This window comes from Acomys minous (assembly GCF_964271855.1).
Source record: "Acomys minous genome assembly, chromosome: 10".
Taxonomy (NCBI): Eukaryota; Metazoa; Chordata; class Mammalia; order Rodentia; family Muridae; genus Acomys; species Acomys minous.
In genome coordinates this window covers 52,772,675-52,792,248 of record NC_140491.1, presented here as the reverse complement: position 1 = coordinate 52,792,248, position 19,574 = coordinate 52,772,675, and the positions used below count along the sequence as shown (strand labels likewise).

At 43.5% G+C, this 19,574-nt stretch overlaps 2 protein-coding genes across 9 annotated transcripts in view; both read left to right on the top strand.

Annotated features, from left to right (window-relative positions):
* SANBR (SANT and BTB domain regulator of CSR) overlaps positions 1-19,264 on the top strand; it is a 52,632-nt gene extending 33,368 nt beyond the window's left edge. For 6 of the 8 annotated variants that reach the window (XM_084799749.1, XM_084799743.1, XM_084799746.1 and 3 more), the window contains 9 exons: positions 1,681-1,780; positions 4,676-4,708; positions 6,132-6,231; positions 8,420-8,511; positions 9,771-9,799; positions 9,920-9,993; positions 11,134-11,222; positions 15,429-15,520; positions 17,783-19,264. In XM_084799749.1, coding sequence (XP_084655875.1) covers positions 1,681-1,780; positions 4,676-4,708; positions 6,132-6,231; positions 8,420-8,511; positions 9,771-9,799; positions 9,920-9,993; positions 11,134-11,222; positions 15,429-15,520; positions 17,783-17,861 — 688 coding nt within the window. In that variant the 3' untranslated portion in view covers positions 17,862-19,264. Of the gene's footprint in view, positions 1-1,680; positions 1,781-4,675; positions 4,709-6,131; positions 6,232-8,419; positions 8,512-9,770; positions 9,800-9,919; positions 9,994-11,133; positions 11,223-15,428; positions 15,521-16,989 lie in introns of all 8 variants that reach the window. The other 2 variants (XM_084799748.1, XM_084799747.1) reach the window with 2 other exon arrangements.
* On the top strand, positions 12,159-14,072 carry LOC311606454 (small ribosomal subunit protein uS10-like; the record flags this gene model as incomplete). The annotated part of the gene is made up of 2 exons (XM_084797750.1): positions 12,159-12,195; positions 13,266-14,072. The coding sequence occupies 2 exons, from the start codon at positions 12,159-12,161 to the stop codon at positions 13,637-13,639; spliced, it is 411 nt and encodes a 136-aa protein (XP_084653876.1). The 3' UTR covers positions 13,640-14,072.
* Positions 19,265-19,574: the final 310 nt, after the last annotated feature.

Here is a 19,574-nt window from a genome sequence, read left to right as displayed (position 1 = left end):
TTTCCTCCTCCTGTATATGCTCATAGGGTATCAAGTCTCTTCTTGTTAACCTGCTGTCCTTGCTCTGAGTGCCACCAGGTCTCCCCCTCCAGGGAAAATGGTCAAATATGAGGCACCAGAGTATGTGAGAAAGTCATATCCAACTCTCCACTCTACTGTGGAGAATGTTCTGACCATTGGCTAGACCTGGGTAGGGGTTTAAAGTTTACAGCCTGTATTGTCCTTGGCTGGTGCCTTAGTGTGAGCGGGACCCCTGGGCCCTGCCGCATGATCTTATGGAGGCGTTTTCTCAGCTGAGGTTCCCTCCTCTCAGCTGGTCTCAAGTTGACATAAAAAGTAGCCAGCACAGGGGCGAGGGAGAGAGGGAAAGAAAGCTGCACTGAAATTAAGATGCTTTATACCAAGAACAAACAGATTTGACAAATAAAACAGAAAAACACACAAAGCCCAAGGGGAGGAAAGGCTAACAAAAAGAATTTGGCAACTAAAAATGTTGAGATCCTAAACCTGAGTTTTGGAATTTTTGAGTTCTTTCCCCACATTTCTTAGCCCACCCCCAGCCTGGTCTCACCCTATCATCCTGGGCACTAACCCTGAGCCCCAAGCATGCTGAACAAGCCTTCCACCGCTGAGCCACCCCGTGCTGAGACCTTCTTACATACTGATTGGCACAACTGGGGAAGAAGTTGGCAGTCAAAATTGTCCTTCTGTAGCTTTGAACTCTTAAATTCAGTCGTTTTTGCCATTTGTTCTGCTGTTTTGTAACTGCAGCAGGCTGTCAGTTGGGCTAGAGGACTCTGAAAGAGGCTTTTTAGAGAGAAGACAACACCGCACCCTTTGTTACCACCTGGCAGATAGGATTTGCTAGTGTAGCAGTGTGCTTCTTGCTTCTTCTGCCAGAGTAAGTAATTACTAAACGTTAAAAGTATAACTATCACCAGGCATAGTGGTGTGTGCGTTGAATCCCAGTACTTGGTAGGCAGAGCCAAATGATCTCTGAATTTGAGGCCAGCCTGGTGTACAGACTGAGTTCCAGGATAGGCAGGGCTACACAGAGAGATCCTGTTCCCCCCCACCCCGCCAACCCCAAAAAAGAAGTAAATATTTAAGTGTCATCCTTATAGCCAAGAATGAAAATTCTGTTTCTTTTTTAAGATTTATTTATTTATTTATTTATTTATTTATTTATTTATTTATTATACATAGTCTTCTGCCTGCATGTACACCTGCAGGCCAGAAGAGGGCACCAGATCTCATTCTAGATGGTTGTGAGCTACCATGTGGTTGCTGGGAATTGATCTCAGGACCTTTGGAAGAGCAGCCAGTGCTCTTAACCTCTGAGCCATCTCTCCAGCCCTGAAAATTCTGTTTTTTGTGGTGGTAAGGATCAAGACTGGGACCACTTGCAAGGACCTGTATTTCTTAAGCTATAAGACACATTGGCAATAACAAGGTGGTTTGCATATATATATGAGCACCGTGAGGTGCCTAGGGAAGCCAGAAAGGGTGTCACATTCGCCTGAGCTGGAGTGACAGGTGGTTGTAAGGTACAGTGCGAGTGATGCAAACCAAACCAGGTTTCTCCACAGTAGTAGTGAGTGCTAAGCCCTCTCTCCAGCCCCTCCTGTAAAGTGTTAAGAAATTGAATGTTTCTCTGTAAAAATGTCTTTGTCATTTAAGTGATCCTGGGGTTGGCTCCAATGATGAAAAAGGCCTGGAATGTGATGTTTTCCTGGACCCAAATGCACCATGGGGCCCCAAAATCGGGGAGCTCAATGCTGTGAGTAACTTTTCTGTTGAATGTATGTATAAAAAACTATTGATGATAGTTGTCTCTGACAGGAAAGTAGTATACTTAAATTGAAATGAATGGATTATCCAATTATAATATGATCATATGCTGAGCGAATAAAACTTTTAACAGTGATAAGTAATATATTATTTGATTTCAAAGAATTGATAACTGATAAAATTTTAGAAAAAAATCTTATGTTTAGGCTTTCTGTTATGGATAAATAATGAATTGAAAATGAAGAAAATGTAAGTGCATGTTTTGTTCCCTTATTCGATAATATTTTGGTATGGCTATTTTGTTGAGGAATGTGTTTCATTTTTTAAAAACTTCAAAATTGAAAAATTTGAAAAGTGACCAGAATGGCTTTGATTCCTCTTGATTCAGTTGGTTTTTGTTACAAAGGCCCAGGGATTCTGTTAACATGCTGTTTTTGATAGTTGAGGTAGAATTTACTTGAGAAAGTGAAAAAAAATCCAGAAAGCTATATAAAAACTAGATGATGCATAGTTACTCAGAAATTACGTATACACTATGTAATTAAATGGTTCCTTAATTTACAATAAACAAAACCATGTTACAGAAATAAGTTTAGAGAAGAGACAGACAGTAGAGGGAGAGGTACAAGAGAGAACAAAGGGAAGAGACTGAAAAGACAGAGAGCAGAGAAGGAGAGGAAGTGAGGAGGGGAGAGGAAGTGAGGAGAGGAGGGGGACAGAGATGAACCGGGGAGCGGTAGGAGAGAGAACAAAGCACGTCCACTGTTGTATGCCCTAATGTAAGAGCAGGGTATCTCTCAGAAGACGCATTCTCAGCCAGGCAGGAGAGAGGGGTAGAGAGGTGAAATAATACAGAAAGGGGAGAGAGACAGTGAGCGGAGAGAGGAGGTGCATAGGAGAGAGCAGCAGGGAGACGGGCACACTGGCCATTTGTGCACTACTGTAAGCACACAGGCAGCTCCCGGGAATGCAAGCTGAAAGGCAGCACTGCCCTCGGGGCAGAAGGAGAATAAGAGAAAGATATATAGAAAGAAAAAGAAGGAAGAAAGAGAATAGGCAAAGAGTGAGACGGAGGAGAGAAGGAAAAGAAGGATAGATGAGAGAGAGAGAGAGAGAGAGAGAGAGAGAGAGAGAGAGAGAGAGAGAGAGAGAGAGACACTAAGTGGGGAGATCTGGGAGGAGAGAAGCATCCTCCATTTTGTGCACAAGTGTGCAGAGCCCAGGAGAGGAGCAGGAAATAGTATTGTTCTCAGGTCAGGTGCATTCTCAGTGGCCCCAGGGCAGGAGGAAAGAGCGAAGTGAGCTAAAGATAAATGAGGAGTGGAGAGAGACCGTGAGAAAAGAGCGTGAGGGGAGAAGGGGGAGTGTGAGAAAGGCAGGGAGAGCACAGAGTGGGGGGAGAGAGCAGGAAAGAGTGTTAGGAGAGAGGTGTGAGAGGGTAGAGAAAGAACAGAAGAGGAAAAAGGAAGCAGAGAGAGAAGGACAACAGAGGAGATAGAGAGGAGACCGCAGCAGAGATAGGAGAGAGGGCATAAAAAGAGACAGGAGACTCTGAGAGTGCGGAAGGCAAGAAGAGAGAGTGCAGACAGTTGAAGGGGAGAGACAGTGAGGAGATGGAACGGAGGACTGTAGGCAAGAGGACAAAGTGAGAGATGCAGTCCACCGATCATACACTAATGTGAGAGCACAGAAACCAGGTCCCAGTTAAAGGAAAAAGCAGGATGTTTTTTTTTTTTTTTTAAGATTTATTTACTATTGTGTACACAGTACACATACACCTGCAGGCCTGAAGAGGGCATCAGATCACATTACAGATGGCTGTGAGCCACCATGTGGTTGCTGGGAATTGAACTTAGGACCTCTGGAAGAGCAGTCAGTGCCCTTAACCTCTGAGCCATCTCTCCAGCCCAAGGATGTTTCATAGGAAGCACACTCTCCACCCTTAACCAGGCAGGAGAGAAAGACAGAAGAGATGACAGAGAGAGGAGAGACACAGAAGAGGGACAGATGGCTGAGAGAGGACAAGACAGGGCAGTGATTAAAGCGGAGTGAGACAGACAGGAGAGACAGGGAAGAGAAAGGAGAAAGGCATGTCCTCCATTTCATATACTAATGCAAAACACCGAATCCAGGTCCCAGTGAGAGCTGCAGGACAAGCAGGTGTCTCCCCAGACGACACATTCTCAGCCATGGTGCCATGTCCAGCTCTGTGACCTACAAACACCCATGTAAATGCATACGTTTATGTACATTTATACATATATATATCTGTATATAAGGTGAAACCTAGGTTTTACATATACAATAAAACAGGCAATATTTGTCTTTCTAATTTTGATTTATTTTACTTAATACAGTGATTTCCAGGTTGCATCCATTTTCCTGCAGGTGTCATTTTTTTTTTTCATTTTTCTTATAGCTACATAAAATTCACTGTGTATATATACTATATTTTATTTATCCATCCTTTGTTGATAGATATCTACTCTGGGTCTATTTCCTGGCTTTTGTGAACAGTACAACAATAAACATGAATATGTGAATATCTCTGTCATACATTGAGTTGGGGATGTAGACAAGAGTGTTGTTGCTGGGTCATATGGCAGCTCAAGTTTCAGTTTGTTTAGAAACCTACAAAAAAGCTCCTGCTAGCAGTGAGGAAGGGCTGCTTCTCCTGCATTCTCACTGGTGGTGTTGTTTGTTTTCTTGATGCCAGCCATTCTGGGCAAGAGGTTTTAAAACTGACATATCATTAGACTAAGATACTATTTTTTTAGCCCAAGTTTTAAATTATTTAAACCTGAGAATGAACCATACTTGTAGCCATGTGAAAATAAGGAGCTGCCACGGAGGGCTGCTAACCTACTGTCCCTCTGCCTTGCAGTTCTTGTCACTGAAAAACTGGACCCTGCAGTTGGTAAGTGAGCCACTGGGCTCAATTTCTTTGGACTTCTTGCTCCTGTATTGACGTTTGATAATGATGTCTTACAATCTCTTTTTACAAATGTTGGTTTAATGTTTGTCTTCTTGTCAGCCTTTCCAGTTTTACACTTATGAGTAAAATACCATAGATTATTTAAGAAAAAATTATACCCTGCTGTGGTGACTTAGGCCTATAGTCCCACCATTTGGGAGGCTGAGGCAAGATTCTTGTTTGTTTGTTTGTTTGTTTGTTTGTTTTGAGGCAGGGTTTCTCTGTGTAGCCTTGGCTGACCTAGATTCACTTTGTAGACCAGACTGGCCTCAAACTCACAGCAATCCGCCTGCCTCTGCCTCCCAAATGCTGGGATTATAGGCATGCACCACCATGCCCAGTGCAAGATTCTTGTTAAAAGACATTTTTATTTTAAATGTGTGTTTGCCACCAATGTCAGGGTGCCCTGGGGGCCAGAAGTGGGTATCAGAACCCTTGGAGTTAGAGTTCCCAGCAACTGCGAGCCACCTGGCCTGAGTCCTGCCAGCTGAACTGTAGTCCTTTGCAAGAGCAGCAAATGTTCTTAACCACTGAGCCATCTCTCCAGACCAGGGTTTAAAGATTTAAAAAGTCACCTTTAATCACAGTTAGGGGCTTGTGACGTGGCACAGCAGTGAAGGGTGCTTGCCACCAAGCCTGGCCACCTGAGTTTTATCCCTAGGGCCCACAAGGTGGAGGGAGAGAATTGGCTCCTGCAGCTTTTCTTCCAGCCTCTGCACATGGCCACATGCAAATAATTAGATAATTAGATAAGTGCGACTCAGTCACATGAGGAGGTTATGAAGTCTAATAAGTTCTTTTTTTGTTGGACATTTTGTTTTGTTTTCCGGTTTGGCTGCTCAGATAATTTCATGTTGCCCAGGCTGGCCAGGGATTCACTGTACAGCTGAGAGTGACTGTGAGGTCTTATCCTCCTGCCTCCCCCTTCCCAGCGCTGGGGCTCTGGCATGTATAACTAGATGGTGTGTGTTTGTTCACTTGTTTGTTTTCCTGAGACATAGTCTCCATGTGTAGAGCAGGCTAGCCTCAAATTTGCCGTACTTCTGCCTTGGCCTCACAAGTGCTGACATTACTATACCTAGTATTTTATTAGTCCATTTTAAAAAATGTTTATTTTAAGTTGTACGTGTGTGTGTATGCGCGCCCATGCATGTGAGTGCCCACAGTGGCCAGAGGCATTGCATACTGTGGCTCTCGGGCTGTACGCGTCAGTGAGGCACCTGATGGAAGTGATGGCATCCAGCTGTGTCAGTCAGCGAGCAGACATGCTCATCACTGCTGAGCCGTCACTCCGGCCCCGTTTTATTAGTTCTCACTTGACTCTCCGTTAACTAGGTAAATGTGACATGTCTCTCCCCCCACTTAGAAACAGCAGTCGTTGTTCTCAGAAGAGGAAGAGTACACCACTGGGTCTGAGGTCACTGAAGATGAAGTCGGTGATGAAGAAGAAGTGTCCAAGAAACAAAGTAATGGCTCCTAATTACAGTCAACCTTCACTGTTTATGGACAGTTATATTCTGGGTATTTTAATGCAAGCATGGTCTGTTGGCTTTACATGTCTACATGTCAGATGACACTGAGAAATAGAAACAAAAAGGAAGTTCCATTAAGATTCCCTGACCCACCGGGCTGGACTGCTGGCTCATCACATAAAGGTGCTGGCTGCCAAGCCTACCTGGGACCCACACCTACATTTGTCCCTCTGGCCTCCCCATTTGCACGTGTACCATGGTGCTCACACGTTCACACAAACACAGAGAAAATAAGTAAGTAAATAAACCCTGGTCCTCTGTGTATGTTATCTTTACTCTTTAGAGAGAGGGGAGGGGAGAAACTGAGCAGTTAAGAAAGTAATCCCAGCACTCAGGAGGCAGAGGCAGGAGGATCTCTGTGAGTTTGAAGCCAGCCTGGTCTACAAAGAGAATTCCAGGACAGCCAGGGCTACATGAGAAACCGTATCTCAAAAAAGAAAAAAGAAAAAAAAAAAAAGGAAAGAAAGCAAGCAAGAAAGAAAGAAAGGAAGAAAGAACAAAAGAAAGAAAGAAAAAGAAAGCATGCTGCTTTTCCAGAAGACTTGAGTTTGATTCCCCGTAACCACATCAGGTAGCTTATAATGTCCTGTAGTTAGCCACTAATTTTAACAATAATTAGTGGCTTCCATGAGTGCTTTTCTCAGTTGAAAAGATCATTTCTATTTCTGCATTGCTAGGTTTTTATAGTGGATGAATTTTGTAGTTTATCAAATGTTTTTTTTTGTTTTTGATTAAGATCATACAAATTTTTTCCTTCATGATGCTAGTATAGTACTGACTGACTTTCAAGTACTACATTACTCTTCTGAGGTCAGTTCCACTTGTTAAAGAGATACTATGTTTTACGCCATTTGACCTACTAATATATTACTGAGAAATTTTTGTTGGTGTTCATTGGAATATTCAGTTCTCTTAGGAATCTATTTTGAGTTTTTATATCAAATGTGTCATAACTCCCTAAATTACAAAGTGTACTACTCACTTTTTTTGGTAGGGGTAGGAGGTGGGTTGGGGGCTGCTAAGCAAGCCTGCCACTACTGAGCAGCAGCCCATACCATACCATAGGTGACTATGGACACAGGTGGGGAAGCTACCAGGCCTGGGATTTTCCCCGTAGGGGGTTTAATTATGGATTTAACTTCTTTATTGTAATGCTGCCCACGTGTTCAATTTCTTATCTGCTTTAGTAATATAAATCACATCTTGCCCAGTGCACTGGCAGTGTATCGGGAGGCTGTCTAACGCTGGCGTCTCTGCCTGTGGTGTTAGGAATTTGTTTCTTTTTTTGTCTTGCTAGTTTGCTGGAATTTTAATTACTATTAACATTTTCAGAGAAGCAGATTTGGGTATATTTTTCTGTAGTTTGTTTTGGCATTTGCTCTCAAAGTATTTCATTCTTTATAATTATTTGGAACTGAGTGTGTTTTCATATCCAAAATGTGCTTCTTGGGGTGGTCCCCCTCATCTTGAATTGGGGTGCTTTCAGGGCTGCTTCATCCTGAAGGAGAATCCTCCTGTCAGCCGTGCTCTCCGTGTGGGCTGACAGGAGAGTGGAGCAGCCAACACGCGGACTGCTGTTTGTGCGTGGGTAGTGATGGCGGCAGGTTATGTGACCTGAGCATGTCACATCCGAGACACGGAATGCAGCAGGCACTCTTCTCGTCTTTGCTCTCCTCTCCTGGATGGGGCAAAGGCGAGTTTTTCTAAAGCGCATGGTCTCTCTGGGAGGTCACTGTCAGAGATGTTTTTAATTCTTAAAGTAGAAGCCTGGATCATTGGTGTGCCTGAGGTGGGAAGGGCAGTTCCGTTTCTGCTGTTTTCAGACGGGGTCTCTTGTAGCCCAGGGTGGCCTTGACTCGCTGATCCTCCTGCCTCCACCTCTGGACTGCCCAGGTTACGGGTGGGCACCATCACATCCAACTAGATTTTTGGTTTCTTTTTACGTTTAAAGAAAGCAGGGGATATTTAAAACTGTTTTACCAGCCAGATCTCTGAGTTTGAGGCCAGCCTGGTCTACAGAGCAAGTTCCAGGACAGCCAGGGCTGGGGGGGGGGGGGGGGAGTAGCAATGACATTGTGGAAGAACGGGACTCATGTTCCTAATGTTGTCCTTTGTTTGCCAGGGAAAAGGGAGAAGCCAAAGAAGTTTAATAAGCAACCAAAGAAGCAGCTGTCCTCACCCTGTTCCCAAAAGAAAGAAAAGGCGCTGGAGAAGGTAAATGGAAGACGCAGTGCAGTTTTAACGTCCGTATAAGAAGTAAACAAGCAGGGCCAGGCGTGGTGGCGCACACCTGAAAGCCCAGCCCTCCGGCGGCAGAGATGGGCAGATCTTTGTGGGTTCGAGGCCAGCCTGGTCCACAGAGTGAGTCCCGGACAGCCGGAGATAGGGATCCAGAAGATACAGGAGCACTGGAAAAGGACGGTGCAAAACACTGCATAGGCACGACACATCATCCTCTGTAAGAGAGGGATACGCGTGATTCCCTTCCACTCACACAAGCACTTGGCGAGATTAACTACATGTGGAAAGGACCACTAAAGATAATTTTTATTATATGTGCTGTTTAAACTTTTTAATATTTTTACCAGTAGTATGGATTTATAAAAAGTAAATAGACTTTTAAAATTGACATAAATTCTGTTTCATGACCTAGAAAATTCACTTTATTTTCCTGACAAAACAGTAGTAGCTTCAGGTGACTGAACAGAATCCCTGAATCCCAACATGTATTAAAGGCTATTTCTAAGATAAGATCCACACAGGAGCTGGAGAAATGGCTCAGTGGTTAAGAGCACTGGCTTTTCTTCACAAGGACCTGGGTTCAATTCCTACCACGTGCATGGCAGCTCACAACTACCTGGAATTCCAGTTCCAGGGCATCCAGCACTTCACACGCACACACATGCAAGCAAAACACCTGCACATAAAATATTTAAAAAGAAAAAAAGCAAAAGGTAAGACCCAGTTACATTGAATCTTAGTTAATTAAGTACTACAGATGTATGAATGTGTTTTTTCAATATTGCATAAGCTTAGCATGAGTTCAACAGGTAGACATTCAAAGTCTATATTTTTTTCTCTCTGATAAACTTTCTTCTCTGAACCTGTTTACCATGAAGGTCATAATAAGCTTTTTTTCACTACTATAGACGTTTTTGCTGCAGGGCTTTGTTTGTTTTTGTTTGTTTGTTTGTTTGAACAGGGTCTTACTATATAGCCCTGGCTGGCCTGAAACTCACTATGTTGACCAGACTGGCCTGAAACTCATGGAACCCTGCCTGCCTCTGCTGGGATTAACGTGGGCACCACCACTCTTGCAGCTGTTGTTGCAAGGTTTAAATAAATCACAGTTTCAGATGTTCTTGGTATAGTGTCTTGAACTCAAATAAATGTAAATTGCTCTTATAATTAATTGGAGCCCTAACTAATAAATATGCTCGGATTAGACATTGTTATCTTTTCTTTTTTTCCAGTCAACGTCTAGAGATGTTTCTCCTTTCATGTGAGTATCTGTTCTGTGTCCAGTTGGAAATCCGTCCCTTGTTCGGTTTGGGCACGGGCTGTGTGGCAGTCCCCTCTGACAGCAGCACCAGTGCTCTTGCCTGTCCCATTTCTCCAACAGCGTGAGTGCGCAGAAGAATAAGTGGGATGCCACCAGGTCCCTGAGGTTCAACCAAGATGCACAAAGAGAAGATGGTAAATTTTATTATCTGAGTAACATACAAGCTAGGTATAAACAACAGTGTTTTTATTATTGTGTGTATTTGTAGGGGTGGTAAGTGCAGGTACCATTAGAAGCCAGAAGAGGGTGTCACCTATCCTGCGGCTGGAGTCACAGGCAGCGGGGAGCTGTCTGAGATGGGCCTAATGTGGGTGCTGGGAACCAAACTTGGGCCCCTTTGAGAAGAGTTTGTGCTCTTAACCACTAACCCATCTCTCCAGCCCCATGAATTATATGCTGAATAGTCTTGAAGGTTCCAAAATAAGGCCCCACGTGTGCACATTCTCTTTGTACCAATCAGAGTTTCATTACTAGACCATGCAGTGGGTAATACGTTGTTTATGCATCTGTGACTTTAAGATCTCTTACACTTGTTTTTACATATTTTACTGTAAAAAATTACTAAATATGTTTTAGGCTGTTTCTTGACATTGTGCTTTTATAACAAAATACTCAAAGCTGGGTGTTTTATAAAGAAAAGACGTTTATTCCGCTTACAGTTTTGCAGTGCTGTAAGTGTCTCCTTGGCTCTGGTGAACACCTTCTGGCTACAGTGCTAACATGGTAGATGTCATCCTAAGGAGCATGTATAGGAGGAAACAGTCACGTGGCAAAAAAGCAAACAAAAGCCTCGAACTCACAGCAATCCTTCTGCCTCTGCCTCCCGAGTGCTGAGATTAAAGGTGTGTGCCACCACGCCCAGCAAGAGATTCTTTTTATAACAACCTGCCCTTACAGGAATTAAACAGGTCACAAGTAACTCCCTTGATCCCTTCTAGGACTGGTGGCCCCAGTGAGCTAACCACTTTCCACCAGGCCCCAGCTCCTCAAGGTTCCTGCACCCCTCAACATTACCACAGTAGGGATCAGACTGCAGCACACGATGCTTGGGAGAGCCTCACACCGCCTCACGTGCGGCCATCTGAAAGGCAGTGCAGCTGTCATGTGTTAGCCGTTTGCTCCATGCTACCTTACACTCTTCACAGATAGATTGAAGTATGCACCTGAAAAGAACAGCAACAGGCATTTTTATATGCCTTTGTTGATTATAGTCTTTCTTTGAAAATGACACCTGTTATTCTTAGGAAAAGCAATTTTCTGTTTTTTACTTTCAGATCAGCGACGGATGTCTGAAATTACAGGGCATCTGATAAAAATGAGATTGGGCGATCTGGACCGAGTCAAGTCAAAGGAATCAAAAGAAGTAAGAATATGCACCAGGGTGCTACGCTTATATTCCTTCCTGCATTTATTTCATCACGAAAAGTAACTGTTGTCTTGGTTAGGGTTTCTACTGTTTATAGAGACACATGACCAAGGCAACTCTTACAAAGGAAAACATTTGAGTGAGGCTGGCAGGTTAGAAGTGTGGTCCGTTGTCATCATGGGGGGAAGCACGGCAGCATGCAGGCAGACAAGGTGCTGGAGGAGGAGCTGAAGTTCTGCATCTGGATCCACAGGCAGCAGGAAGTGAGAGAGAGGGGGGAGAGAGGAGAAAGAGAGGGAGAGAGAGGGAGAGAGAGAGACAGACAGACAGACACAGACACGGACACAGTAGGCCTGGCTTAAGCATCTGAAACCTTAAAGCCCGTCTCTAGTGACACCCTTCCTCCACAAGGCCACACCTCCTGATAGTGCCCCTCCCTATGGGCTTGTTGGAGACATTTTCATTCAAACCACCAAAGCCATTATACTGTACTTGAGCATGGAAAATATTTTTCAAATTTTTAAAAAGGATGTTAAAAGAGCATCTTAGATATTTTTATATTCAATGTCAGTTAACCAAAATTCACATACAAGTTTTCTGTCATCTCTCATTATATATGGTCCATAAGTTCTCTTCTCATACTTGATAAAGCATGTTATCCTTAAAGCATAATGTCACACCAAGAGTAGATTAGCTGTGTACTGTTGGCCAAGTGAAGAGAGTAAGTGCTGCATTTAGTCATCTTTCTTGCCTAGATGTCACTCTGAGGTAAAATGCTGTCTTGCTGAGACTCGGGGCTGAACTCTACTTGTACTCCCAGAAGATGTATATGTACTAGCATTGTGTGTTATGCACATTTGTATCATAAGTGCACCGCAGCTCCTGCCCTAGTCCTTACTGGGATGTAGCTCATTGGTGCAGTGCATGCCTAGAATGCACAGGACCCTGAAGTCAGCCCCCAAGAGCAAAAGTAGAAATAAATGGGGCAACAGCTATTTGCTTACCCATAAAATTTACAAAGGAAAACAAACTGATCCTCAGTTAGATAAAACTTCCTTAGCTAAAAGACCTGTAAACTTGTGCAATACACACACACACACACACACACACACACACACACACTTAATTATTAAAAATGTTTTAGTTTCTTAACTTCAACACTAAAGCGTTAGCCACAAAAGAAAAATTAATCAGCTGGGCGCAGTGGCACACCTGTAATCCCAGCTCTCAGGGAGGCAGAAGCAAGCAGATCTCTGTAAATTCAAGGCCAGCCTGGCTTACAGGGTGAGTGAGTCTAGGACAGCCAGGGCTGTTACACAGAGAAACCTTGTCTCGAAAAACCAAAAGAGAGGGAGAGGATTAAAAGTTCATATAAAATAATAAACTATGTGTAAAATTTTGTCTGATAAAGAATTTCTGGAAAAGAAAGGGAGAATATTATAATTAAATTATAATCTCAAAGAGCTCAATAATAAAATAATCCAGTAGAAATAAATAGGCAAACTGGGTGTGGTGGTATATGCCTTTAATCCCAGCACTCAGGGAGGCAGAGGCAGTTGAATCTCTTTGAGTGCCAGGCCTACCTGACCTATATAGTAAGTCCCAAGTCAACCAGGGTAGCCTGTCTCAAAATAATAGAGTCTGGAGAGGTGGCAGAGCACTTACAAGCACTGGCCGCTCTTGCAGAGGATCTGTGTTCAGTTCCCACCACCCACACGGCTGCTCACAACCCTTCCCAACTGCTCCAGCCGCAGGGGTTCCAAGGCCCTCCTTGTCTCCAAGGGCACTACATAGCTGATACACAGCTGTGCAGGCAAAACACCTATACACACAAAATAATTTAAAATAACAATGAGTAAATAAACCAGGCTTAGGATTAGCCAAACATCTTGAAGAAGGAGATGCAGGTAGCAAGTAAACACACACAAAAAAAGCATTAGTAGTCATTGGAGAAATACAAATTAACATCCCTTGGTGCGTGCAGTGGAGCTCTGTTCACTCTGCTCCCATCCTGACTCAGCGCTGCTCACTCCTGCTGAGGAACAAGTCAGGAAGCCTTGGCCTTTAAAGATGCTGGAAAGACGCCCGTGGAACCCGAGGTGGCCATTCACCGAATTCGAATCACGCTCACCAGCCGCAACGTGAAGCCGCTGGAGAAGGTGTGTGCCAACTTGATCAGAGGCGCAAAGGAGAAGAATCTGAGCGTGAAGGGACCGGTGCGCGTGCCTACCAAGACACTGAGACTCACTACAAGAAAACCCTGTGGTGAAGGTTCCAAGACTTGGGATGGTTTCCAGATGACAATCCACAAGCGACTCGTTGACTTACACAGTCCTTCTGAGATTGTTAAGGAGATTACTTCCATCAGTATTGAGCCAGGAGTAGAGGTTGAAGTCACCATTACAGATGCCTAAGTCAACTATTTTAATAAATTGGTTTAATCGGTTGTTAAAAAGAAAACAACAAAAAACATCTCAGTGCTATACTGCTTCTGCAAGCTCTGAAAATTTTAAGTGCTTGTGAGGATGTGAATGAAGCAAATGAAATTCTGTACAGGTTGTAGGGATGCAAAAGGGAATGGAAAATTGTTTGGCAGCTTTTCATAATGCCATGCATTTATAGCAACATTGTTCATAATTGTGAAAAACCTGAAAGACTTCAAAAATGATGTCTTAGCCGGGCGTGGTGGCGCACCCCTTTAATCCCAGCACTCGGGAGGCAGAGGCAGGCGGATCGCTGTGAGTTCAAGGCCAGCCTGGTCTACAAAGCGAGTCCAGGACAGCCAAGGCTACACAGAGAAACCCTGTCTCAAAAAAAACAAAAAAAAAAAAAAAAAAAAAAACAAAAAAAAAATGATGTCTTTACCTAACAAATATGACAAGAAAAATTCTGAGGTTGCTTCAATTTAAAAGGGTAGAAACAAGACAGCGGAAGCCTAACTGAAAACAAGGTATAAGCTGCTCACCTGTAGCCTCAGCACTCAGCAGGAGGAGCGTGGGCAACAGCTGCAATTGAGTGCTTGCAGTCCCCAGGCCTAGGGGCATCGTCCCTGTGGGGCTGTGCCAGGGTCTGCCCTTCCTTTTCCTCTGATTTCTATAGCAGCTCGATAACCCTTCTCTCTCAAAGAGCCCTCAGGCTCACGAGTATTTGGTTGCTGGGGATGTAGTTGAGTTTGTAGAATGCTCGCCCAGCATGCCAAAGGCCCTGGCTTGGATGCCCAGCAGCACATAAAGCAGATGCGGTGGTGCAGTCCCTGCACGTGAAAGGTGGAGGCAGGAGGATCAGAAGTTCAAGGTCATCTTTGGCTACATAGTTAAGTTCAAACCCAGCCTAGTCTACATGAGACCCTCCCTAAGGGGAGAGGGGAGTTTGGGGTTTTGCAAATAAACTACACGTTTAAAAATAAAGACAGACAGACTCGGGGCCAGAGAAGTCACCTGGTGGCTAAGAGCGGCATGGGAGCAGGAGCTGGGATTCCAGCCCCAGACAAGAGGCAGCTGTGCTGGAGCCAGGGCCTAGGGCAGAGGAGACAGAAGGGCGCGCTGGCTCAGCCAGAGGCCCTGCTCAGAGGCACAAGGTGCTAGAGGATTACTGATACCTTTCTCCAGCCTCCACAGGAGCACACACACACAATAAAATCCTCCTATGGATAAATCTGTACATTATACTAAGTCAAGGAAATTAAAAGATTGAAAATGCTACATACGGGGCTGGAGAGATGGCTCAGAGGCTAAGAGCACTGTCTGCTCTTCCAGAGGTCCTGAGTTCAATTCCCAGCAGCCACACGGTGGCTCACAGCCATCTAGAATGAGATCTGGCACCCTCTTCTGGCCTGCAGGTGTACACTATATGCATAATAAGAAAAGGCTACATGCTGCATGACTCCTAATGCAGCGTGTTCTGGAAAATGCTAACCTGTACAAACAGACCAGCAGGTTGGTGGTTGATGGGTGTGCTACATGGATCGGCTTCAGGAAGGGGGATTTTTTTAGGGATGATAAGACAGGTCTGTGTCTTCATCGTTGAAGGGTTTTACATTTGTCAACAACCCAGAAAGTGGTAAGTTTTACTGTACGTAATACTTCAAAAGCCTGAGTTTTATAGCTCAAAAATGAAATTCCTTTCTAAAATTGAAAGTGTGTCATGTTGTGGGTCAGGCTTTATTTCCTTGACGGTAACTCGACTTTGTCTCTTTATTTACAGTTTGCAGGGGGTATTTATTCTAGGCTTGAAGCACAAGTCAAAGCCTCGGTGCCTACCAGTGCCCGACAAAACAGCTCGGACAAGAATCCAAGGTAAATGAGCAGGGAGTGAGCAGGATGCCTCTAGCTCTGCAGAGGCTAAAACACTAGAAGCATGCAGTAAGCTTTCAGTTTTTATCTCATCAAAGTCGGAACTGATTTTAACTTAAAAATATTTTTAAAGGTCATAAACATAAAAGGTTTAGTGTTTTTTTAATTTAAGTTTTCGGTTTATTTGGCCAAGTCCATTTGAGTCAGCTGGTAAAAATGAACTCGGCAGGGGTTGTTGTGTACAGCCTAGAGGTAAGCAGCTTCCCTGGCACACTCAAGGCCTTAGGTTTGACCTCTAGCACACCGTCCTCCTCATCGTCATGTGCTAGTCATAATAGTAGTGTGCAACTATGAATTGGCAGGATTGTCCAACTGTGTACGTCATGTGTTAGTATTTATGGTAATCCCTGAATCTTCCCTGTCGCTTGTTTATTCTTTCTCGTCCCCTGCCGGCTCCTCTGTCTGCTCTCGCTCAGACAGACTGTTGGAGATAGAGGGCGGCATTTTCTCTCTCTCCCTCCCTCCCTACACTCCCCTCCCCTCCCCTCCCCTCCCACTCCTCCCCCCCACCTCTCTCTGTGTGTAGCCTTGGCTGTCCTGGACTCATTTTGTAGACCAGGCTGGCCTCAAACTCAGAGATCTGCCTGCCTCTGCCTCCCCGAGTGCTGGGATTACAGGCGTGCCCTACCAAGTAGTTGACAGACCTGGTTACTTCCTCTTACAGAGAAGGCAATGGGATGTCCTATTCTTTTATGAGAGAGCCTCCTGAGTCTATAGCAGCTCACTTCTCTTCATAAAGCTAACTGGCAAGTCTGTGCCCTTCATCACAGATGTTCTGTTGAACTTAAGTTCCTGAGGTGTGGGCACTAGTACTAGCAATGCTAAGGTGACCAGCTTGTAATTCTGACACCTACAAAGCTCAGAAATCAAAAGCCTTGTCAAACGTTTGTGGTAAGTTCATCCTGAACTGCTGCGGTTTTACTCTTCTCACAGTCTGAGTGACGGTTTGTTTCCCTGAGGAAACATTAGTGTGCTTCACTAGACTGGCCCTGGCCTATGCTATGCAATACACATACTACATTCTCTCTAAAAATATTGTTAGCGGCCGGCCATGGTGGCGCACGCCTCTAATCCTAGCACTGTGGAGGCGGAGACAGGCGGATCTCTGTGAGTTTGAGCCTAGCCTGGTCTACAAAGAGAGTTCAGGACAGCCAGGGCTCTGTGTAGCAGAGAAACCCTATCTTGAAAAACCAAAAGTAATTAAAAAATAAATATGTATATATGTATATATATAATTTTTTTAAGGAAATCTGAATTCCAAACTGCAGCTCACTCCAGGGGTTGTAGAAGATTCTCAATGAGCGACACTGTTCACTGAATGTAGATGTTGTCAGGCACAAAGACTGAGGCAGCTACAACATCCTGCTGCCCTAGAAGCAAGTCTGACTTTGTTTTCTGTTTAAAAAACCTAGGTCTAAAAGTCGTTTTGGTCAAGGGCGTCCTGCATAAAGCACCCTAAGTATAAAAAGAGAGAAGGCACACTTCCTGGACATCTGAAATTGCTCTTTCTTGAAGATCTTCAAAACAATGACTTCTAGGTGTCTTATTAGTTATTCCACAAACCACATAAATCATGCTGAGATAAATACATAGTTAGGGGTCACTAAAATCTAATTGTAAATATAAATTTTCTTATATAAATATCTGTATAATTCTAGGCTGTGTAGAAAATAACTGCACTCTTTACATAGTTAAAATCCCTAGAGTTTGTTTCTCTTTATTTATTTGAAAGAGAAGAGGCCTCAGTTGTCAGATGCCTGCGTTTTGGTAAGAAATTAGGGGATGTGCTTGTACCGTTCCTGTGCACGTGCACTGAGGATTATGTTTTGGTAAGAAAGACCATAAGAAATTAGGGGACGTGCTTGTACCGTTCCTGTGCATGTACACTGATGATTACGTTTTGGTAAGAAAGACCATAAGAAATTAGGGGACATGATTGTACCGTTCCTGTGCACGTACACTGATGATTATGTTTTGGAACCATTAAGTCTCAGGCGTAGCGTTGGTAAGTGGATGTTATACGGTGAACTGTCCCGTGATGCTGAGGTTAGTTTGTATGAACACTAAGGAGCGACAGATCAAGAAGCTGAATTCATGGGGTCTCAAGGTGAAGTTATTTCAATACCATGTTGGGCCAGAAGGATTACTCTTTTCAGTATTATTATGTGGAAAGTACAATATTAATCCCACTTTTGTTTCTTTCAGTTTTACATGCTTATCTGTAAGTCATCTGAGCCTGAACTGGTTGTTGCCTCTCTCCTCTGTGACTCTGGTGACATTCTGAATTTCCTAATGCAGCCTGTGATGGTTTAGGTAGCAAGTCATTGCAGTCCTGTGTCACAGTCACTTCCATGGTTTTCAGACCAATCTACTCACTGAATCAATTTCAACAGACCCTCAAAAGTTATGATTGCTAGTTACTTAGAGGTATCTTAAAATTTCATACATTCAAGAAAAATAAAACTATTTTATAGATCATGTTTTAATTTTTCCTAACCAGGTAGATAACATACTCAGGGAAATTTTGTTCCAGACTGTAAACATGTACTAAATTATGTGTTTGGAAATTATTTATAGGTCTCTGAAGACCATAAGATGCATGCTATTTTTGTTTGTTTGTTTATTTGTTTGTTTGTTTTTTGAGCAGGGTTTCTCTGTGTAGCCTTGGCTGTCCTGGACTCGCTTTGCAGACCAGGCTGTCCTCGAACTCACAGTGACCCGCCTGCCTCTGCCTCCCAAGTGCTGGGATTAAAGGCGTGCGCCACTGCACCCTGCTGATGCACACTATTTCTGTTTTTTGTTTTCCTTTGCCTTGTGCTTCACACCTTCAAATTATTTGGAGAATAACCCATGATAATATGTAACAGAATAGCAGTTCTAAAAGAAAATTTCAAGTCTTTTTTGTTCCTTTTTTATTTTTATTTTTTACATATACATATATATTATTACACATATGTCAAATAAATTACATACAGCAAAAAGAGCCACACAACAATCAGGAATTATATTAATGTTACATTCATAGTTTTTTTGCTATTTGTATTTGGCAACCTTGAAAGAAAACATCTTTCCTATCTTGGTGCAAGTAGAATTCTGAATGTAAATCAGTGTCTATCATATAAAAGCCAAGCCTTACCCTCAGTTCACACAAAAAGAAATTATAGCTTTTAGTGTACCCTTTAAATGCTATATGAGGCTCATAATTGTTTGACAATTATGTTTTTAATATGTTTGCAAGTTTTGGTCTAGACTATAATTGCTTTTCAGTTGTCTGATACTTTGAAATAACTTATACTATATTTATTTTGAAGAGAGTGTTTGTTAGTGCATGATGTGGGCCCCGTTAGCTACCAGCTGTGTACTGGCTCCTGGATTCCCTAGTAGAAGGATCTGGATTTATATGTGTAAGCAGGCCGTGGTCACTGTACTTAGAAGGGAATATGCTCTTTTGATTTTTACAGATGATAAAAGTGCACACTGCTTCTCCCTGAGGGGCCTGAACTACTGATTGATGTTAACAAACCAGACTTTATTGCAATCTGATTTTATACAGAATGTGCTTTTTATTTTGTGTCTGTCTGTGGTACACAGACAGGCGTTCCTTCTGCCAAGACCTTGAAGGTTTTCCTCACATTAACTCTGAGCTCATAGTTCTTTAATTGAAATAAATGACAATGACAAAAATCATGGAGAACGTCCCGTGATCCGACTCCGTCGCTGTGTGAGAAGTCCGGAGTGCTCTGTGTTCTGCACACTTCCCTGGAAAGTCAGCTGTGGCGCAGGTGAAAGCCTTAGGCTTTAAGATTATGTGTTGAGTGTGGTGGCGCACTCCATCACTCTGGAAACCAAGGTAGGAAAATCTCACATTCAGCTCTGTCTCAGAACGCTTAGCACAACATTCAAGGGTTGGAATGCTACAGAGGATCTGGGTGGAACTCGGTCGTAGAACCAATACTTGCCTGGATGCAGGGGAGCCTGGGTTTGATCCCCCCCGAAC